The following is a 22,383-nucleotide window of genomic DNA, read 5'->3' on the forward strand; positions in this document are numbered from 1 at the left end:
CACAACATCGCGGTACAGCGGACTGGCGGCAGACCCCCACCTCCTCCCCCACAACTAACAACATGGGAGGAGCAAGTCTTGACCATCATGCATCCAGAGGGCCTCGGAGGAGTCGGTGGAGGAATGGACACTGGTAAGTCAAATCTTAACTATCATATCCCCCACCCTACCTGCATGCTATCACACACCCCCACCCTCACCCCCTCACCCATCACTCAAACTCCTCACTAATGTACTAATAACACAAACCACACAACCCAAAACCAAGCCCTGCATGACACAACTAAGCATGGTCACCACTCACCAAAGCATGCTCACTGCACATATCCAGAACAACCCCCTAACCATCATCACACAAGCCCCCACACAGGAATGCTATCACTGGGGTACACAAACACCCACCCATTGCACACCATGACACACACACATGCAATAATCATGCTCTTATGCCCCTGCAGGATCACGAAGGACCGTTACCACACCGGAGGGTCCAGACATCTCCACTCCATCCACAGAAGAGGCCCACAGTGACGATAGCAGCTCTGCCCTACTGGAGCCTGATGACCAGCCCGGAACATCGTGGGCCTCGGGACAGTCAGTTCCCCTTGCACAGGCACAGCCCAACACTGACCTTCCACCCTCTGGTAACACCAGCACAGCACCCACCCAGCGGGCACAAACCTCCATACCCAGGACAGGTCAATCAGCTGTGTGTCCACCACTACAGGGAACCCAGAATAACCCACCACCCCAATAACAACAGGGACCTGGGGGCAGTGGTAGGGGGCACACGGTCCAGGAGACGGAGGCACAGGAACACAGGGGAACTGGGAGGGCTGCTGTGCAACAGGGGGCGGACAGGCCAAGGGAACCCACTCTCCACGAGGCCCTATCCTCCATCATGGGAGCATACCACCACTCCGAGGAGACGATGGTGACGGTCCTGGTCAAGTTTCAGGAGACCCAGCGCCTGCAGGAGGAACAGTATTTGGGCTTCAGGGAGGAGCTCAAGACCATCAGCTCCGCCTTGGGCACCATCGTAGGGGTGCTGAAGGACATACAGCAGACCTTGAGGGACACCGTGACACTCCAAGGGGCCCCTGACACTAGCCAGGACGATGAACTGCCCACCACCTCCGCCGGAGCTAGTGGACAGGACGCCCCGCCACAGCACCAGCACACCAGCACCCCACCCCCTGCAGACGGACAACCACCACACAGCGGTCCCTGAGATCCAGGAACAGGACAGAGCAAGATGGCAAGACCCCCGCCAGGAAATGAGACCACCCTGATTGTCCCCCCACCGTCCCACTTTGTTACCCTGTCCATACTTTAACTGCCCAAGCTCCACTTCCAATGCCCAGATGCGCAGTGCACCTGTGAGACTAATAGACTGGACTCTGCCATGGACATTCCTACACCATCACCCATCACCATTTAACTACCCCCCTCCATTTTTGAGCACTTAAATAAACACCCTTGAACCACAAAACATTCTGGAGTCAGTCTATGATTTTGTAAAATGTATTATCAATGACAGTGTCAAAATGCTTTTTTAGTTGTTAAGGCAACATACCAATGTCACACATCACAAGTCCTTGAAGGATGCATGCAGATGACACACGTTGGTAACCACACCTGTGAAACCGTAATGGAAAGGAATAACTCAGTTACCAAATAATCCCAGTAAATTACACACAGGATAGAGTAAGACGTGTGAAGATGAATGTAATGTTATAAATGAAAATGTTCTCACGTGTGTGTCACTGGAAATATTGCTGTATGACAGACTCCCTCTTGTCGTTGTCTTCTTCCTCAGCTTCCTCCTCATCACTGTCCACAGGCTCCACAGGCTCCACACCTGCCACAACACCATCATCTGGACCATCCTCCTGCAGAAAAGGCACCTGGCGTCGAAAAGCAAGATTGTGAAGCACAGAGCAGGCGATGATGATCTGGCACACCTTCTTCGGTGAGTAGAATAGGGATCCACCTGTCATATGGAGGCACCTGAACCTGGCCTTCAGGAGGCCGAAGGTGCGTTCAATCACCCTCCTAGTCCGCCCATGGGCCTCATTGTAGCGTTCCTCTGCCCTGGTCCTGGGATTCCTCACTGGGGTCAATAGCCAGGGCAGGTTGGGGTAACCAGAGTCCCCTAATAGCCACACACAGTGCCTCTGGAGTTGACCCATCATTTCAGGGATGCTGCTATTCCGCAGGATGTAGGCGTCATGCACTGAGCCAGGGAACATAGCATTTACCTGCGAGATGTACTGGTCTGCCAAACAGACCATCTGTACATTCATGGAATGATAATTCTTACGGTTCCTGTACACCTGTTCACTCCTGTGGGGGGGGACCAGAGCTACATGGGTCCCATCAATAGCACCTATGACGTTGGGGATATGTCCAAGGGCATAGAAGTCACCTTTCACTGTAGCCAAATCTTCAACTTCAGGGAAAATGATGTATCTCCTTACGTTTTTCAGCAGGGCAGACAACACTCTGGACAGCACGTTGGAAAACATAGGCTGGGACATCCCTGATGCCATGGCCACTGTTATCTGAAAAGACCCACTAGCAAGGAAATGGAGCACTGACAGCACCTGCATGTCAGGGGGGATTCCAGTGGGATGGCGGATTAGTGACATCAGGTTTGGCTCCAACTGGGTAAATAGTTCCTGGATTGTGACACGGTCAAACCTGTAGGTGACGATTAAATGTCGCTCTTCCATTGTCAACAGGTCCACCAGCGTTCGGTTCACCGGAGGATTCCGCCATCTTCTCAAATATCCCAGCTGACGGCGCCTAGGAAGGACAGTAGCGAGGATCGAGTCAACTATTTTCCAGGTATGTACCCACACTTACACAGAACACGACACCAAACACAAAACCCTTCCTGTATGTGTGTTGAGTGTAGGCCTAGCTATGTGTGACGCAGAAGTAAATGGAGCCATGTGGGCCCCTGAAATGGCGGCTGCCTGACCTCTAAACTGGGACAATGGGATTGTGGGGTAACTGCATTGGCGTTGCACACTGTCGCAGTAGGCGGTCGTAGACCGCGGCGCAATGCTGCATTGGTTAACATTGGACCCTATGGGTCCCAGGAGCCAATGAGGAAGTGCGCCAGCGGTAATGATACGCACCGCCGTGGACGTCACCGCCACGGACGTCACCGCCATTTTCTATCTGTTCAATCACTAGATACCTGATTTTCGACAGGAGAGGACCTACACTGCAAGTGCTGCTGTGACCTCGGTCTGGAAGCGACGATGGCTGCTGCGTCTGGGGAAAGGGCCCCTGCCTTCACTCTCAGGAGTTGGAGAAACTAGTAGACGGGGTCCTCCCCCAGTACACCCTACTCTACGGTCCTCCAGACCAACAGGTTCGTACACAGGGAGCACGTTGTATGGGCTAGGCCTAGGTGGAGAGGGCTGGTTGGAAGAGGGAAGGGGGCAGAGTTCAGGGAACATTAATGCATGTGAATGAATGTGCCACATAGCTAGGATAGGGAGGGGGGCCACGCACATTGACGGTGCGGTTGTTAATGACTTCTCTTCATCCCTTGTGCATGTCATGTAGGTCAGCGCCCACCAGAAGAAGGACATTTGGCGTGCCATCGCCAAGGACGTCCGGACCCTGGGGGTCCACCAGAGACGGGGCACCCACTGCCGTAAACGATGGGAGGACATTCGCCGCTGGAGCAAGAAGACTGCGGAGGCTAAGCTGGGGATGGCCTTCCAACGTGGGAGGGGTGCCCGTCGCCCCATGACCCCCCTGATGTTCTGGATCCTGGCGGTGGCCTACCCTGAGTTGGACGGGCGCTTGAGGGCATCACAGCAGACACAAGGGGGTGAGTACAACTTCATTCTGCGAACTGTGCGTGCAGTGGAGGGGTCTGGGTGGGGGAGGAGGCCTGTGGGTGTACCTAGGCCAGGCAGAAATACGTAGACTAGGCCCCTCCGTAATGCAGGCCATATGGCACCCTATCCCACCGCAGTAGGGTGCGAAGTACAGGTATAGATGCCCCTATGGTATCCATGTGTGCAGATGTCCACCATAGCCATGTAGGCCAGATCCCAGGATTTGCATCTGTAGAGGCCAGGAGCACGGCGTAGTGCAGGGGGCTGCTGTGTCTGTATTGTCCGCCAACGGTCGCGGTATGCCATGCACTCAACCTGTCTTTCTTCTGTCTCCCCCCCCCTTTTTGTGCTCTCCATGTTCTTTTGTTCATCAGCATCATTAGGCGGAGGTACAGTGGCACCGCAGCACGAGGGAGCTGTATCCCACATGGCCATGGAGGGCCACACCACAGACTCAGAATGCACCAGTGGGACGGAGGGCGAGGGGAGCTTCACGTCGGCCACCGGATCAACAACCTGCGACATGGACTCATCCGCCGATGGGATCTCCCTTGTGGTGGCGGCACCATCTGTGCGCCCCACTTCTACAGGTACAGCCGCCACCTCCCCTACCAGCACCGCCCTCCCAGAAGCCCCTCAGCGTTTGCCCCGTGCCCACTCACCCAGGAGGGTGGGCATCACCTTCGCCCCAGGCACCTCAGGCCCTGCCCCAGTCATCCCTGCTGCCCTCAGTGAGGAGGCCATTGACCTCCTCAGGTCACTCACTGTTTGGCAGTCTACCATTGTGAATGCCACCCAGGGTGTAGAAAGGGAGTTGCAACACGGTAATGCATTCCTGGAGGGCATTCATTCTGGTCAGGCTGTCCTTCCGCGAACCCTGCAATCTCTGGCCTCAGCACTGATGGCAGCCATTGTCCCAGTGTCTAGCCTCCCCCCTCCAACCTCCTCCACCCAGACCCAATCCCCTGTACCCCAGCCTATCCCAAGCACACCATCAGACCAGCATGCACACACCTCAACACACAAAAGTAGCTCAGGCAATCATAGGCACCACACATCCCACAGGCACACACGCAAGCATCACCCACGTGCAGACACTGCAACATCCACTGCCTCCACTGTGTCCCCCTCCTCGTCATCTCCCTTCTCCCTCCCAGTGTCGTCTACACTCTCACCTGCATGCACTACATCTACAGGAACTATGACTCGCAGCAGTACACCCAGCACCACACCCCGCTCACCTGCACTCACCACCTCCACTCCCATTTACACGTCCCCTGTGTCCTCTACCAGTGTGTCTGTGACGCCCCCTCCCAAAGTACACAAACCCGGGCACCCACACACCCAACATCCATCCACCTCACAACAGCCTCCAGTACCGGCACCTGCACCCAAGACACCTAAAGTGACACCTCCTACAACCACCTCCTCTTCCTCCACTCCCAGACCCCCTCCAACTACCTACCCCAGTGTTCGACAGAAACTGTCCCTGTGTAAAGTTGACCTTTTTGCCCCCCCTCCAATTCATCAGTCCTGTCGTAGCGCCTCAGCCAAAAAGCCTCCAATACCAGTGGTGCCTGTCCAAGGTATGTGGAGTGCACCGTCCACCAGGGCAGGCAGTGTGACCCGGAGCCAAGGCACTGGCAGCCCACCCCCTGTAAAGGCTCTGAAATTGGAAAGTGGCCGACGGGACCCTGTGAAGACTCCTGGAGGCAAAAAAACTCACAGGGGTTCCAGGGGATTGCAGAGTCAGCTGTGACTCCTCCAAAGGTGGGGAAGGGCCAGAGGAAGTCTGCACAGCCTAGTGTGAGCCGCACGGTGGAGAAGGGCAGCATTCTTCCCGGCGGTCGGGACGCCACCACCAGCACCGTCGTCACTGGTCAGGAGACCACCGCCAGAGTCAGTGCCCAGGAGGGCCTAAGTATCGTCATTGGTCAGGAGACCACCGTCACCGCCGGAGTCAGTGCCCAGGAGGACCCAAGTATCGTCACTGGTCAGGAGACCACCGCCACTGCCGGAGTCAGTGCCCAGGAGGGCCCAAGTATCGTCACTGGTCAGGAGACCACCTCTGGAATCAGTGCCCAGGAGGGCCCAAGTATTGTCACTGGTCAGGAGACCACCGCCGGAGTCAGTGCCCAGGAGGGCCCAAGTATCGTCACTGGTCAGAAGACCACTGCCACCTCCGGAGTCAGTGCCCAGGAGGGCCCCGGCTGCCACAGCCCCGCTCGGCAATGAGGGAACGTCATGCCACACACTAATGCCCAGTCCAGAGAACATCATGCCACACACCAATGCCCAGTCCAGAGAACGTCATGCCCCAAACCAATGCCCAGTCCAGAACCGCCATGGCAAAGCACCGCTGAACAGTCCAGAGACCGCCATGGCAAAGTACCGCTGAACAGTCCAGAGACCGCCATCGCAAAGCACCGCTGAACAGTCCAGAACCGCCATGACAAAGCACCGCTGAACAGTCCAGAACTGCCATGGCAAAGCACCGCTGAACAGGGCAGAGACCGCCATGGCAAAGCACCGCTGAACAGTCCAGAACCGCCATGGCAAAGCACCGCTGAACAGTCCAGAGACCGCCATGGCAAAGTACCGCTGAACAGTCCAGAGACTGCCATGGCAAAGCACCGCTGAACAGTCCAGAACCGCCATGGCAAAGAATCGCTGAACAGTCCAGAACCACCATGGCAAAGCACCGCTGAACAGTCCAGAACCGCCATGGCAAAGCACCGCTGAACAGTCCAGAACCGCCATGGCAAAGCACCGCTGAACAGTCCAGAGACCGCCATGGCAAAGCACCGCTGAACAGTCCAGAACCGCCATGGCAAAGCGCAGCTGAACAGGGCATGCACCGGGGAAGAATGAAAAGGGCGCCACATCAAGCATTGTTATCCCATGTGCAGGTGGGACAGTGACGGGACAGGAACTTCCACGGGGAGACTAATCCAGTCTGGGCACCAGTCCCCCTCCAGAACCAGTGGAGGATGTTATCTACTTTGGAAACTGTGGCTTTGCACTCCCCAGGATGGAATAGTGGGCAAGCCACCCACTGTAGAGACTTGAGAGACTGTGGCTTTGCACTCCCCAGGATTGAACAGTGGGCAACCCACCCACTGTAGAGACTTGAGAGACTGTGGCTTTGCACTCCCCAGGATGGAACAGTGGGCAAGCCACCCACTATAGAGACTTGAGAGACTGTGGCTTTGCACTCCCCAGGATACATCAAAGGGCATGGAGCCCCGTCGTGGATCTGGCTTTGCACTCCTCCAGCTGAGGTCCCCCCTTTCCCTTCCCCCTGAGGTGCCTGTAGTATTTCGATCTGATGCCCCGGCAGTGTTCTCTCCGTGTGTGGACAGGTATCCATTGTGGGCCTCGCCCATGCATTTTTGGACTACTGGTGCACGGACATTTCTATGTGCATATCTGAACTACTTCTCGGAATGTATATACTTTTGTATGATTTTCTAATGTATCTGCATATTTTTGAAACATGTATATTGATACATTACAATGTTTGGACTGATTTCGTTTTGTCTTTGCATTCTTCAGGGGGGGGTTGTGGGTTGTTACTGGTGGATAGTTTGTAGCACTAGTGGGAGTGCTTACAGATACTATAGTACCACAATTGTCTCAAATGTAGGTGTCTGCTCTGCAGATTCATGAAGGCACCTATAAAATATATTGTTGATCAGCTGATGTTTTAATGTATTTCAAGTTATGGGTCTGTTTCACCATCTACCTTAGTACATCTTCCTGGTGATATTCAATTTGATGCATCTCCCTCAATTGTTAAATATTCTCCCACACAGGTGATAGGTGCAGGAAAAACTAGTCCTCCCAAAGGTTAGGTTATGCCCATGTCAACTGCATGTGTGGCGGTCTAACAATGCCAACAGGGGGTCCATTGCATAGATGGTTGGCATGCAGGAGGTTGTTTGAGGAAGATGTTTAAGTGAGGAAATGTCATCCTTCCCATGGATTTCTTTTCACTCAGCGGAAAAATACTGACCTTGATCCTGAACTGCATTATGGAGCAGGAAAATAAACTGCAAAACCAGTAGATGATATCTGTTTTGAAAATAATCTTGCTTAGGTATATGTGCATTAGTAGCTGCTGTGTGTGTGTGTGTGTGATTAGTAGTAGATGTTTTCCTAGATTAAATCAATTCCTCCTCCTCCAACCCTAGAGCTGTGTTGGCCACAGGCATGGCAGCATGGAAGAGGATTGGCTTTTATCCTGAGTTACAAGCCATCCTCTAGTTGTGAATGGTAAGGCATCATCATCAGGTCCTTCATCTTTAGGAGCAAAATGTAAAAGTAAAAGTGCATTTTTTTATATCATCATCCACATTCGTGATTGTTTATCATTCTAAAACTGACAGATTATACCTTATTTGTGTTCAATTTATGACACCAGAACATACATAAAAATATTTCATTACTACATTTTGTAAGTTATAACGTGGTCAAAAGAAAATGAAGCAGAAAAAAATCGAACTGCTCTTGCTACAGATGCTTCCATTGCGAACATACCCTTAGCTTTCCTCTGCTAAACCTTGGTTCTGGAACTCAGTGCTACAAACGTGTGCCTAGATCTGTTACCTGTTTTAGAAAAAAGTCAAAGAATACATTTTTATTAGTGTGACTCAGATTATTATTGCATTTAAAGGCAGCAATAGGTTTTACAGATATATTTAATTTCCTTTTAAGAATGACACATTTATCAGTGGATGTACATTTAGTAAAAATTACAAAGGGAAAAAATAAGTTGGACCTCAGTAAATATAGGTTGTCATAGACTTACCTGATATCAGAAAGCCAAATAGCTGCATGAAGGGTGTTCACTGTTGTTTGATAGGCGTTAAGTAATGATGACGCCAGGGGCCATGTGATAACTGGAGCTGTGAAGATAAAAACATTAAGGAAGGCAATTTAACTGTACACATAAACTTTCAGCAAAAACACAAACTCTGTGATGCAACATGGCATAAAAAAGAATATAAAGAGCTGGATCAAAGCTAGTTTGATGAAGTTGTGATTAGTAGGCAGACAGTGACATTGCATGAGAGCATGTTAATAAATTAAGGTAATTCATGAAATGTAGGTCTTGGTGGCAAGAAAGAGTGAGAGGGGAAATACAAACATACTTACCAATAACTCTGAAAAATGTAAGATATTTAATAACATAGGAAAAGCAAGATTTGCTAAGTAAATTCACACTTTCAATTTCTCAATTAATAAATGTTGAACAAGGGTTTTATATATTGTTATGATAACATATCTAGACATTTATGGTGCAAGAAATATGGTTATATTTATGAAAACAGACATTGATAAAGACTTACCAGTCTCTGTTATCCATCTGTAGTACAGGGCACGTGTACTTCTTGGAACGCAGGTTGGAGCTGAAGACACTTAGCATATGGGCAGATAATACATGACATTTAAGCATTATTATCACATTATATGAATGAGCTTATTAGAAGCCCCTGTATTAACAACATAAGCATATGTGGAGTCCCTTTAATATATATATATATATATATATATATAATAAACATACATATGTATCAGTGTTGACAGATGAATCACCAAGACATACAAAAATCTAGAGCGTGGGAATATCATAAACCTAAGTATGGCATACCAGTGTGTGTGGTTGAAATGTCATTAGGAAACTTTTTGTTGTTAATAATGGGAGAACATACTCCTGTCTACATTCAGAGGCAAACACTGCTTCAGAAATCAATACAGATAACACCAGAGAACCCTCAAGTTAACCAAAAATCCTCACCTTTTCCCTCCCCCACGCCACAGTCCATAGGATGTCCTCCATTGTGAGTGGAGAGAGAGAACAGTTTATCAAGTAGGACAATCCCCAAAAGTTGTGATATCTCTGATATAATTAATACAAGGATACTTCTATGTAGGTCTGGCCCTACCCAATTACAATTACTAGGGTTTCCTGTGTTTGTGTTGATTAGCGAAGTATCCTAAGAAATTTGGAACATGTTAGTTCCCTGAACTCTGTCAGTAGCAGTGATAAAAAAAGGGCCACATCATGCTTCAAAGTATCTGCATTTATTGTTTATTGTCATGGAGTTTTCTCCATTTTGAGTATGCCCCATACTGTAGTCAGAACCTATTATCTGGGATCGGTATCAACCCCCATGCTGTAATACTTCTTGGGTTGTGCCCAGGATAATCACTATTCTACCTCTGAGATATCTAAGATGGTATGTAAGTCTGTCAGTTACGTAGGTTAGGAGCCTCAGAACTTTGAATTCAAACATGGACTCAAGGTCACCTAACACCTATGATTGCTTTAGCGAATAGCCTTAGTTTTAATATCAAAACAGGTGCACTGTTCCACAAAGGAGAGACATAAAGAAAATGATCCAGTTTGGAAATGGCGAAGCTATACTGAGTAATCTCAGGAGGGCCCTCAACCACCCATTTGGGTGACAGGTATCATCATCGGGCTCACTCCTCGCCAGACTGGTGCTGCAATGCCTGGCGGGCCACCCAACATTCTGGGTGGCACTCAACCGTTATAAAATTGCTAACAACAAGGGTCTGGGAAAGAAACTGAATCAGAAACGGAGAGTGTAGAAAAAGAGACAAAACTCTAAAATTGGCTCTGAACCTGAGCCACTATTTTAATGTGATAGAAATTGGGTTCAGGCCAAGATTAAAAGCAAAAAATATATATTAGAGTGTCACTGGAAATAATGTACCGTTACACTCTATAGTCTAGGAAGGTAGTTCGCCTAATCCCATATGGTCAACATGTTTCGCGTCTATGTTTGGTCACTAAGTGATCCGGTGACGCTTCTTCAGGACCCACAAAAAAGCCTTTGATTATTAAACTACTTCTCCTATGTGTCAGTAATTTATCAAGTGCACATCAAGTCACTTACAGTGTAGAAGACAGAGTATGTCTGAGTCAGTCGGTCAGTATAGTCGCCCATCCCATATTAGAGATTGAGCTCCATAGGTCTGCGCTAGCATCAACCAAGAAAAACGAATTTTTTTCGATCCTCAGTCCGTCCGGGAACCTGCCCCCTGCCGCGCGCCTGAAACTGTGATAGGGAGGCTGCAGGTAGTGCACAATGCGGCAGCGCAATTACTCAAGAATACACCCAGACATATATCGGCCAAACTTGCTTTAGTCACCCTCCACTGGCTTCCTATAAAGCAACGGATCAACTTTAAGGCCCTATGTATGACACACAAAGCCCTACATAACAAGGGCCTCAAATTTCTTAGGCAGAAACACTTGACTTTATGTCCGAGCAAGGGCTTTGAGATCTTCTGCTGCCCTACTGGTTTATACGCCTCGCTTCAAGAGAACTGTATGGGGAGGTAACTCCTTCTTAGTTAAAGCTGCATACCTCTGGAACTCCCTCCCCTTAGAACTCTGACAAGAACATCTAGAGCTACCGTTCCATAAGAAACTGAAGACTTTTTTATTCTCATCATAGTTTTTCCTTTGGGCTTATGCTCCGGGCTTTGACTCACCTTTTTAGTGCTGGGAGGCCTTCTAGTAGCCATGCGCTTTATAAATTCCCTAAACTAAACCTCCCCTAAATATTATGTGATTTTGGGGCAGTGACACAGCAAATGGAGGAGCAAGCTGGCTCGCCAGCATTCCTGCAGGCACTCCCTGGATCTTATCCGACCCCAAGAACAATCTTTGAAGCATTTCTTTAATTGCCATTCTCCCTGTGGAGACCTTTGTCCTGCAGTGTACTGATGCCAACTCTTTTACTGTCAGTGATCATTCCAATTCTGCCTCTCCTCTCTTCTACTGGTGGTTTTCCTATTAGTGTTCTTGCTCAATAAGAATGTATATATTTTAGAGATTTTGAGTTTGTCTCCAGTCCTAGTCAGTAGCCATGTCTCAACGATTAGAAGTTGGCGGCTTGCTGCATGTTGTATAGAACCTTTAGTTATTATGGGCCATATTTACTACTTCTGATGCACTGCCATGTTGTGTCAGTATTGTGTCAAAAAAATGTGCACTGTGTTGTGGCATTGGCTTGCCCTGTGGAAGCACCATATTTATGGGTGACATCAGGAAATCCAACACAACGATGTCCCGAATGGTACAAGGCAGCAAAACCTAAGTACTCCCTGTGTCACACAGAGCTGTAAACACCATTACATGCTGCAAATCAGTATTGCATCATGCTTTGCATCACAAGAGCATTTGAAAAAATGACGCAATCAACACAGCAATACTCCAATACTGAGAAGCATGCAAAGAGCCTCAAGGAGCCAGGAGGGTAACAACCCAACACAAAAGACTTGCCATCATCCCAGGGGAAGAGAAAGAGATAGTCCAATGTCAGTGAAGAGATCAAGATTTTAATAACTCATGTGACAAAAAATTAACATCTCCTATTTGTCACCTCAAAATTGCTATTAGCAAGGATGAATGTCATTTGCCAATCCACAGTGGAAAAAATCAACAGCGCAGCACAAACTAAGAGAACCATTTTGGAGTGCAGGAAGATGTGGCTCAACTACGGGCACATGACCAAAGAAAAACTGGCCAGGAACTTTAAGGCAGCCATGAGGACTAGAAGAGGACCTGTTTTCCAGGCAGGCTTGGATCCATTGGAGGAACACGTTATAGCCCTCATTCCAACAGAGTTGGTAGATGAAGTGGAAGGGGAGAACAGTGCTGAAATGGAGGACCAAGAGGAAATACAGGGTGAGTCAAAACATACATTGGCAAACTCTCATGCAGGGTACCGCAGCTGTGCTGCGTAAAAGAAAAAGGGCCAGGAAAACCATGGCATTACCAATTTTACCAGTCCAGCCCTGCATTGGTACTGAAATACCTACCACGTTTACCAGGTCCATGCAAGTTGTGCAGATCCCTTCCAGGTTTTTTACTTTGTATTTTGTAACTTTTCGTCCTGTTTTGTGAAGGGATAAATGATACTGCAAGACCCAGTATTGAGAGGTAATGCCTTGACTGGAGCAGCACATCATGCATGGACCTGGGAAACTTGGCAGATATGGCATTGGCAGATATGCCAGTGCCAATGCAGGCCTCATTGTCCATCACACAATTGTGTTTGTTTTAGGGCCTGGTAGCTCATAGTGTACTGTAATGTAAAATTAGTCAATCTTTCATCCAAGTGTCTCCAGGTGCTCAGCATGTACATACACTGCAAGTAGTATCACTCAAAGAGTATGTGTACAGCTCATAGTAAAACATCCATATTTGACTCAGCTGACCTTATGTGCTGTGGGATGTTGTCCTAGGTGTAGGCTGCCACATATGAGAATACCCTACCTCCTGGCATGACCATATAGATACTGGGGGTGTGGGAAGTGCAAATGATGCATAGCAGAGGTTTATGATTGGTTGATGAGAGCGCAGATGGTGTGTGGGCTAAGTGGGTCCCTGGTAGTGAAGTGCTTTTTAGGTGTAGTTGAGCACCTTGAACTGCTACTGTGTCTGAATGTTGAGGAAATGTAATTATCTGAGCTGATGTGTGTGCCGCAAGGTAGGAAGAGTAATATTGTGTTGGTTATTTGCAGGTGTGCAGAGATGCTGTAGTGGAGGTAATTTGTGTACTAGAGTCAACATGTGAGTGATTGTCGTACAGGTATCAGGAGGGCGCCCTATGCAGAAATGCCTGATGATGCAAATAAAGTGAAAGCAGGTGGAGGTAATTGTGGCAGTTTGAAGTTTCAGGGTGAGGTAGGTTTCCAGGAAGATGGACAGGTGCCTGTGGTGGTTGGAGGGTGAGGGATTCTGACATCACCTTGTGGGTATCCAGGGTGACTACATTTCATCACTCCTATCTTGCATTGTTGAGTATGAACATCTAATCTCACATACTGGTAGCCATGTTGGTCAATGACCTAATGTAACTATTGATGGTGGTGGTGTTGATGTCTCCTGAAAATTAGTGTATGATCTGGGTATCATCAGTGTAAGAGATGAAGTACAATCCCTGGCACTGAATTATGATTGCCAGATGAGTCGTGTACATGTCCAAGAGAATGGGGTAGAGTGAAGTCATTTGCTGCACTCTATGAGATGGGCCCTTTGGAGGAAATGGAGAGAGCATGAGCTGTTGCATAGTACCAATTATAAAGAGATGTTCCTTAGTACTTACTCTTGTGGAGTCTGGAGTTGACTGTGTGTGTTAGAAAACGATAGTCAGTCAGTCAAAATGTCTTTATTCGGAAGGGTGCCATAAAAGTACAGATACAATGTACAGAAGAATTTGAATAGTTAAAATGCAATACAAATAATCTAAAATAAAATAGCAAGACTTATTTGCATAGCAGAAATTCAAGTCTAGTCACGAGTAATATATAAAACTATCATAGACAGCAAATGCAATAATTTACATATATAAAACGTCACAAAGTCAAATATAAAAGTATGCACTGTCCCATCTTGAATTAATATACGGCTACATCCACCAATTCGTATTATTTCCTAATGGCGATAGTAACTCTAATGAAATTTAAAACAGAATAACACATTTGTAATGATGACAATTTTTGAACACTAACCAATGCTTCGTTATAAGAAATAGTTTGTAATTCGAGTAAAAGGGGCATGCCTAGGAGCAGAATAAAGTGAACAAAATAAGAAGATGTGCTTTGCTCAGAAAAAGTATCGCAGGGGCAGTTCGGGAGCACTTTTTGCCTGTTACATTGCTTAGGGAAGGCCACTCTAAAATATATCAGATTTAATCTAAATAAAACAAGAAGGGAATATAATGATGAGCTCGGAAACCAGGTTAAATAAGGTTCCATTAAGATCGTAGTTTAGATATGGACATAGCGGTCAAACGTTTTCAGGTTCAAGGCCCCCAGTAATCTAAGCTTCGAGCTATACTCTACATAACGCTTCTCAACCAGTTCCTTTGCATTCACAGGTAGGGACTCTGGGTGAGTGAACATATCCTCCAGACCTAAATTCCGGAAGGAAGTTCGCAGGAATGTTAGCCACGGAATTCTGTTAGAATTAGACAATTGAATGCAATTAGTCAAATAATCTTGTACCAAGCTAGCCACAGGGTTTTACCAGGATTTCAACCACAGCAGAAGTAGGGCGACACTAATCAGTTACTCAATATGCCGTAATCCCAGTTCCTCATGGCAGATTATATTTGCTAATTTTTTAAGTGCCAGCAGTAGTCTGTGTAGAAATTTATTCTCAACATGTTGTAGAGAATCTGCTTTGGAGTGGCCCCATAAACCCGCCCCGTAAATGGATGCTGATACACATTTTGAATTATAAAGCATTATAATCTGGTGGATTGGTCCATGGCCTAATTTACGTGCGAAGCAAAAAATCGCTTCCAAGTTCCTCACCATTTGTTGGGTCTTAGTAGCAAGGTGGAAATTCCATATCATGGAAGAACTTATGTGCAAACCTAAGTAGCAAAAGTCTTTCACTTTATTTATAATGTTACTGCCCATGGTAAAACGTTTAGATCTTGTGTTTCACAGTCAGCAGTTCATAACATACGTCTTCGTAAAATTAACTTTCAAATCTTAATCGTGCATAAAGGTTAAAAAGAGGTCCATCAAACCTTGGAGTCCATTGGCTATACGGGCAATTAAAACTGCGTCATCAGCATACAAAAGTACGGGGAGTTGTCTTAATCCCATCCTGCGGAAATCCTTTAAATTTTTAACAAAAAATCCATAAAGTCCATTAATATGTAACAAGAATAAAAACAGTGCTAAGATACAGCCCTTTCTAACTCCTCGCGTGGATGAAACGGAGGAAGACCTCTCGTCATGCAGACCATACTGAACTGAAACCGTAAGATCAGTATATAACCGTTTAATTAGCACCAGCAGGCTCCAGTCAACCCCCAATGAATAGAGCTTCCCTCTATTCACCAGGTCAAAGGCACTTGATAGATCAATAAAAGCCAAATGCATAGATTCCCTTCCAGCAGGAACATATTTGCTTTGAATGAGGTGCAGATTTAACGCTTGGTCAACAGTACCCAGGCCAGGTCTGAAGCCGTATTGGATTGGGGAAAGAATATTTGCCTCCCCCACCCAATCCTCCAGCCGAGTCAAAATCACGCTCCCATTATCTTAGCAGTAGAATCTATGAGAGAGATTGGCCTATAACATAATGGCTCGTGTCTGGAACCCTTTTTAAAAATAGGGCCAATTTTGGATGATTTCCATGAGGAGGGAATATTACTTTTCACTACACATCTTAATACATTTGTGACTAATGGGCCCCAAAGATCCGGCATAGATTTAAAAAGATCGACAGGGACCCCATCAGGGTCAGGTGCTTCCCCAGGTCTCAATTGATTAATGGTGTGATTACCTCATGTAGTTCAAAGGATAAATCAGTTATATTCAGGTCGTATTCTAGAGAACTCAGATTATAGCTATCTTCCCTATCAGATTGTAAATCATTTCCGGGCTGAAAGACCCTCATGAAGTGCTTCACCCAGACCGCTTCAGATATCAGACAATCGTCCTTTTTATTATCCTGATCCATAAAATATGGGTGATTCACCACCCTCCAAAATTGTGTATGATCCTTCAGTTCTGCAGCTGCCAAAAGCTCCTCCCATGCTTTAGTTCTAAATTCAGTTTTCCTCTCTGCGAGGACTGCCTTATATTGGCCCCTTGCCACTCTAACTAAATCACGTGAAAAGGGAATACTTTTGAGAGCTCTTTTTAGTTCTTTATGGGCAGCTGTACACACGGAATCGAACAATTGGCGGGCCGTATTGTATTGGAGGGATCTGCAACTCACCAGTGCCTCAGAGACGGCATAACTTAATTGTTCGAATCCCTCTACTAAACAATCATGGATTGGTTGTTGCGACAGGCATAGATTAATGGAATTCAAGTTTGTTCAATAATTTTCTGGCTAAAAATCTTTGGACCTACCTTATCCCACTTCATACTTAGGCCAGAATTTTTATTGAAGGCAAATTTACCTCTGCAATCTTTATTAGTTGAAGCCAAATTGCTGTTATAAGCTAAATTGATAGATAGAGGATTATGATCGCTGGCACAGTGTAATATTATCTTAAAATCCAGATTAAGTAGAAATCAGAAGAGCTGATTAAAAGAAAATCAATGATGCTCCCTTTAGAATTTCCCATGAATGTAGGTATTTCTTGAACAGATGCGGAAGCCTTCTCTCTCGTGAATACAAGATCAAATTTATAACTAAAAGTATTTAAAACTTCGCCTTTGCCATCTCATATATGCCACCTATTTTGCGATAGCCATGGCAATCCTATGGACAGGGACATAGCATGCTCTTTGAAGCTCAAAGCTCTTGGCCATGTCTGCTGTCAAGTTATCTAGGAAGTAAATGTGAACATATATTAGCTCAAGTTACAAATGTACAGGACATTTACCAAATTTTGCCTGACACTGACATGCAGTCATAAATGCCAGTTCAAACATAGATCAAATCTTGCGATAGATATTTGTACAAAATAACTCCAGTGCAATGACATCTCCTAATACAATATGTCAACCTGACTCAAGCGAGGTAAGTGTAGGAATGCACTACATCTATTTAGTCACAATATAATGACATGCATATCATTCATACCAGTGAGTCACACTCATTGAGATGTGTCAATGGTAAATTCTAGACTCATCCTAGATATTCTCACTTTAGGTGTTGGTCTTGTGTATCATAGATGCTCTCTGATGCTATGTGCTAACTCTACACTCTGCTGAGCCACCACATTGAGAAAAGCTCCTGCCACTCCTACTGCCGGGGCTTCTTCCCTGGTTCTGCCCTGGCACCACCCAGCTATAAGCATGGCTGGGGCACATCAAGAAAAATTGTTGATTAGGAAAGGAAAGAGTGCTAGACGCCTGCATGAACAAGGAGAGACGGGATGAGCAGATCACAGACCTGCAGTGGTGTGGGTGATGCCTGGCTTCTCTGCCGAGTTTCCCTGCCAGCCTTCCCAACTTTAACAGGCCCATAAGCCCCTGGGCCCAGAGGTGAGCAGTGCAGGCTGTGGCTGAGAGGTGATAGGTACACCAGACACATGAGGCTGCAGCATCACCCCCATTATGCGGAAGCAGCCAGTGTAAGGCCAGTGCTGCTTGCGCTTAGTGTTGTGGTCGGCACCACTCTCTCCTACGCACCACAGGCTTAGAACACCCAGCAATGTTTTGAAACTTTCCTCTCTCAGCTGTTTCAATTGAATTAATGCTTATGTCTTAATGACCAAATGACTCACTGACGTATGCTAATCGTCAAGAGCAATCTGAGAGCAAGCAAGCAAAAGTACCTCTGGAGCATCCCAGAAGCAAAGTAAGAGCAAACCAGGAAGAGTGGCCACGATGTTTGGTATCAGCATCTTGATGCTACAGGATGAAGGCATAAGGGCAACATGTTGTCTATTTATTATCTTTCTGCCCACCTGCTTGCTGCAACTCAAGGCACAGGCAAAGCACCAAGCGCCACCAGGCCCCAGGCATCAGGAACCGAGAAGGTTCCAGGTCCATGGCAACAAGTAAATCTCCCTTTGCAGGCAACAAGACCCTCATCAATCGCTTTAACTCCCAAACATTTTGACTACCCCCCTTGGTCCCCTGACCACACCAGGTTCACTGTTGCAAAAACCAATTCAGGAGCAAGTGGTCATGGAAGCAAGGAAGCAAAGAGGAAGCATGAGGTCAGGAAAGTCCAGGACCCTCACAACAGACACAAAATGCAGGAAAATCCAGAATGCCCCTACCCTGGAATCAATTGCAGCAGCTACAAAGTACTCTCGAAACTAAATTACAAACTTTTAAGAAATTAATACCCTTAGCCAGAAATGAGTCTGGCCCCCATGCTTTCATTTTGGAGGATCCACTGCAGAATGGTCTGACAGTCAAAGGTGCAACAGTATTACAATTTACAAGCATATTCCTGGTTACATTTCAAGCCCAGTTTATCCCCCTCAACCGCTAAAAAACCCAAAAACAAACAAAGGAAAGGGGCAATTACGCTATTCAATGATCAAAGCCAGATTTCTACCAACTCATAGGCCACCTTGGAGTAGTGTAGAGATCTCTCCAGCATGCCAAATGTAGCAGCAGACATGGCATTGTCATGAGCAGAGCCCTGTTAGAGCCCCAATACAAAACCGAACATTGATGGAACTGACCCACCTCTAACCTCCTTAAGCTTCCTCAGTGAACCAGAACAGGAGCTGCTGTCACTATCCAAAGAGCAAATGCCAGACCATGGCATTCTACTCACAAATGAGGATGCTTTGAAACCTCTGTCTCACCAAAACACTGACGTTAGTCCTCTCTCTCTGCTCAGCAACATACAGTCAATGGTAGATGCAATGACATATCACTCTGAGGAACTGGATGCCCAAGTGAACAATATAAGCTCTATTGTGGCTCTAATCAAAGGGATTGACAGCAAACTTGAAGCACAAAAGAACCTGATTAAATTAGCACAATCTGCGGCAGCCCTGACAGAAGTCTGTCAAAGGCCACAAGACACATGCTTTCCCATTTTGAACAAGCTGTCATCTCTGCCACAAACTGTGGAAGCCGTACTGCAAGATCTTAGGAATCATTGCTGTTTGCTTACGTATGCAGCAAGGGGTAATGATCTGAAAACTATAAAGCACCTCCTGGCCTCATGTCAAACACATGGCTAAGCCCTACACAATGTGCCCCAGATCACAAATGTTACAAAGGCTAAGGATACTGAGGCTATTCTGCTCTTGCACCCTCAGAATGAGGAGTCAGTCAGCACTGCCTCAGTGGCCTCATGACTATTGGCCCAGCTCATTCACCCATTCCGGATAATGGCTTTGCCAATACTGACTCTGTGCCTTTGCTATCTCCCTCAAAGACTACTGATACAACCCTTGGTGAGTGCAATATGCTTAAATTGAGCAAGCAGACTCGAAAACATCTAAGGAAACAAGGCAATAAGCTGCACAAGACCACAACCCTATCAAGTCAAGGGAGGTTTTACCCAATGTTCACAAAACATCAAAAAGAAAAGATCATCCCCTCTTCTTCTTCTTCTTCTTTTTCTAAACCATCAGACCATGCAAAACGCACAGTATTGAATATACCAACCCTTGATGAACCAATGCTTGAACAAGCTTCTGATTGTGTCTCCTACAAATCACAAACCAACAGCTTGCCTTCTAGCACTGGCCTGGAGCCAGGATCACTGAAGACAAGCCCAGTGATTAGTCCCTCCCTAAGAATCTATTCAGAGAGGTTCCCCTAATCTAAACATACAAGCAATGCTATGCCTAAAAATGAAGAGACTAATCACTTAAATAAATCTGGCATCCAACCGGGAGCACTGACTGACCTATTTACAAAGGGCCCAGAGGCCCCAAGCCGTAAGAGGGCCAACCTAAAACAATACTGATCCCTCATAAGCTCAAGCTCAGATATTTGGTGTTCATAATCCAAGCTATCCAAATAGTCAGAGTCTTACATGCTGTCCTGATACCAGAGTATCAAACAAGGGGATAGCATGCCATTTAAAAAAGAAGGAAATAGCATTCACCTACTGCAATCAATCCCTGTCTTAGAGCACATTAAGGCCCTCATTCTGACCCTGGCGGTCGGTGATAAAGCGGTGGCCAACCCGCCAACAGGCCGGCGGTCCAAAATATGCAATTCTGACCCTGGCGGGAACCGCCAACACAGCCCGCCGCATTAACACTCCGCCCGCCACGGTGGAACAAACAAACAGCGCGGCGGTCCCCGCCAACAGCCAGGCGGCAGACAATGTATCGCCCACCCTATCACGACCCACCAATCCACCACCTTTTCCGGGGCGGGAGCACCGCCGATAAAAACACGGCGGAAACAGACTACGAACGGGAAAACGCTCACCTCCACATACTCCGCCCGCCACGGTGGAACAAACAAACAGCGCGGCGGTCCCCGCCAACAGCCAGGCGGCAGACAATGTATCGCCCACCCTATCACGACCCACCAATCCGCCACCTTTTCCGGGGCGGGAGCACCGCCGATAAAAACACGGCGGAAACAGACTACGAACGGGAAAACGCTCACCTCCACATACTCCACGCGAGATTCCGGCAGTATGGAACCCGAGTTACAGGTCATCCCCGCACTCCTATACCTGCTCCTGTACCAGGAGCACGCCCGGCGGCGCGGAAGACATCGGTGAGTACTGCACCTACGACACAGGGGAGGGAAAAGATTACCGGCACACACCCACCCACCCACACCCACTACAACACACACATCAATGCATTCCCACAGATCACTGTCACAACCCACAAACCCCCCCCTCCGAAATAATGCAAAGACCAAAATAAGAGATCTTAAACGGGCAGATATATTGAAAAATGGACAGCAGTAATCGAAATAAATAAATAAACTATGTACAAAATATATACATCTACTATATGTAGTCCAACCACTGTCCGTGGACCACAGGGGTCCTGAGCAAAGGGGCAAGGCCCAGTCCCACGACAAGAACTGCACGGAGAGAACACTGCAGGGGCATCAGAAAGAAAAAAGGACAGGCACCTCAGGGGGAAGGGAAGGGGGGGCACCTCAGCCACTTGAGTACACGACGCCAGATTCACGAGGGGACTCCATGACCACTGGGCCGTCCTGGGGAGAGCAAAGCCACAGCCCATACAGTCCATACAGTGGGTGGCCTGCCCACTGGGCCATCCTGGGGAGAGCAAAGCCACAGTCCATACAGTCCATACAGTGGGTGGCCTGCCCACTGGGCCATCCTGGGGAGAGCAAAGCCACAGTCCATACAGTGGGTGGCCTGCCCACTGGGCCATCCTGGGGAGAGCAAAGCCACAGTCCATACAGTCCATACAGTGGGTGGCCTGCCCACTGGGCCATCCTGGGGAGAGCAAAGCCACAGTCCATACAGTCCATACAGTGGGTGGCCTGCCCACTGGGCCATCCTGGGGAGAGCAAAGCCACAGTCCATACAGTCCATACAGTGGGTGGCCTGCCCACTGGGCCATCCTGGGGAGTGCGCAGGCCACAGTCCATACAGTCCATACAGTGGGTGGCCTGCCCACTGGGCCATCCTGGGGAGAGCAAAGCCACAGTCCATACAGTCCATACAGTGGGTGGCCTGCCCACTGGGCCATCCTGGGGAGTGCAAAGCCACAGTCCATACAGTCCATACAGTGGTTGGCCTGCCCACTGGGCCATCCTGGGGAGTGCAAAGCCACAGTCCAAACAGTCCATAACAGACTCCACTGCCACTGGAGGAGGCATGTTGGCCAGAGGACATCCTGCAGCCCTGCCCGAGACAGATCCTGCCCTGCCACGTCTGCCAAAGGGCCATCGGTTCTTGCCTTGAAGGGCCCAGTTCAGCGGTTCCTGAGACGGCGGTCCCCAGCGGAGCGGTGCTGGAGACGGCGGGGCCCAGTTCAGCGGTTCTTGCCTGGAAGGGCCCAGTTCAGCGGTTCTTGCCTGGAAGGGCCCAGTTCAGCGGTTCCTGCCTTGAAGGGCCCAGTTCAGCGGTTCTTGA

General features: G+C 47.8%; 1 protein-coding gene across 1 annotated transcript in view; it reads left to right on the top strand.

The window, feature by feature from the left end:
• Positions 1-12,305: 12,305 nt before the first annotated feature.
• The window catches only part of LOC138247014 (olfactory receptor 6F1-like), a 100,245-nt gene continuing 90,167 nt past the window's right edge, over positions 12,306-22,383 (top strand). Inside the window, exon 1 of the mRNA XM_069201765.1 lies at positions 12,306-12,588. Within this exon, the coding sequence (XP_069057866.1) occupies positions 12,306-12,588 (283 nt within the window). The remainder of the gene's footprint in view (positions 12,589-22,383) is intronic.

The sequence above is a fragment of the Pleurodeles waltl genome, chromosome 7 (genome assembly GCF_031143425.1).
Source record: "Pleurodeles waltl isolate 20211129_DDA chromosome 7, aPleWal1.hap1.20221129, whole genome shotgun sequence".
In the NCBI taxonomy this organism is placed as follows: Eukaryota; Metazoa; Chordata; class Amphibia; order Caudata; family Salamandridae; genus Pleurodeles; species Pleurodeles waltl.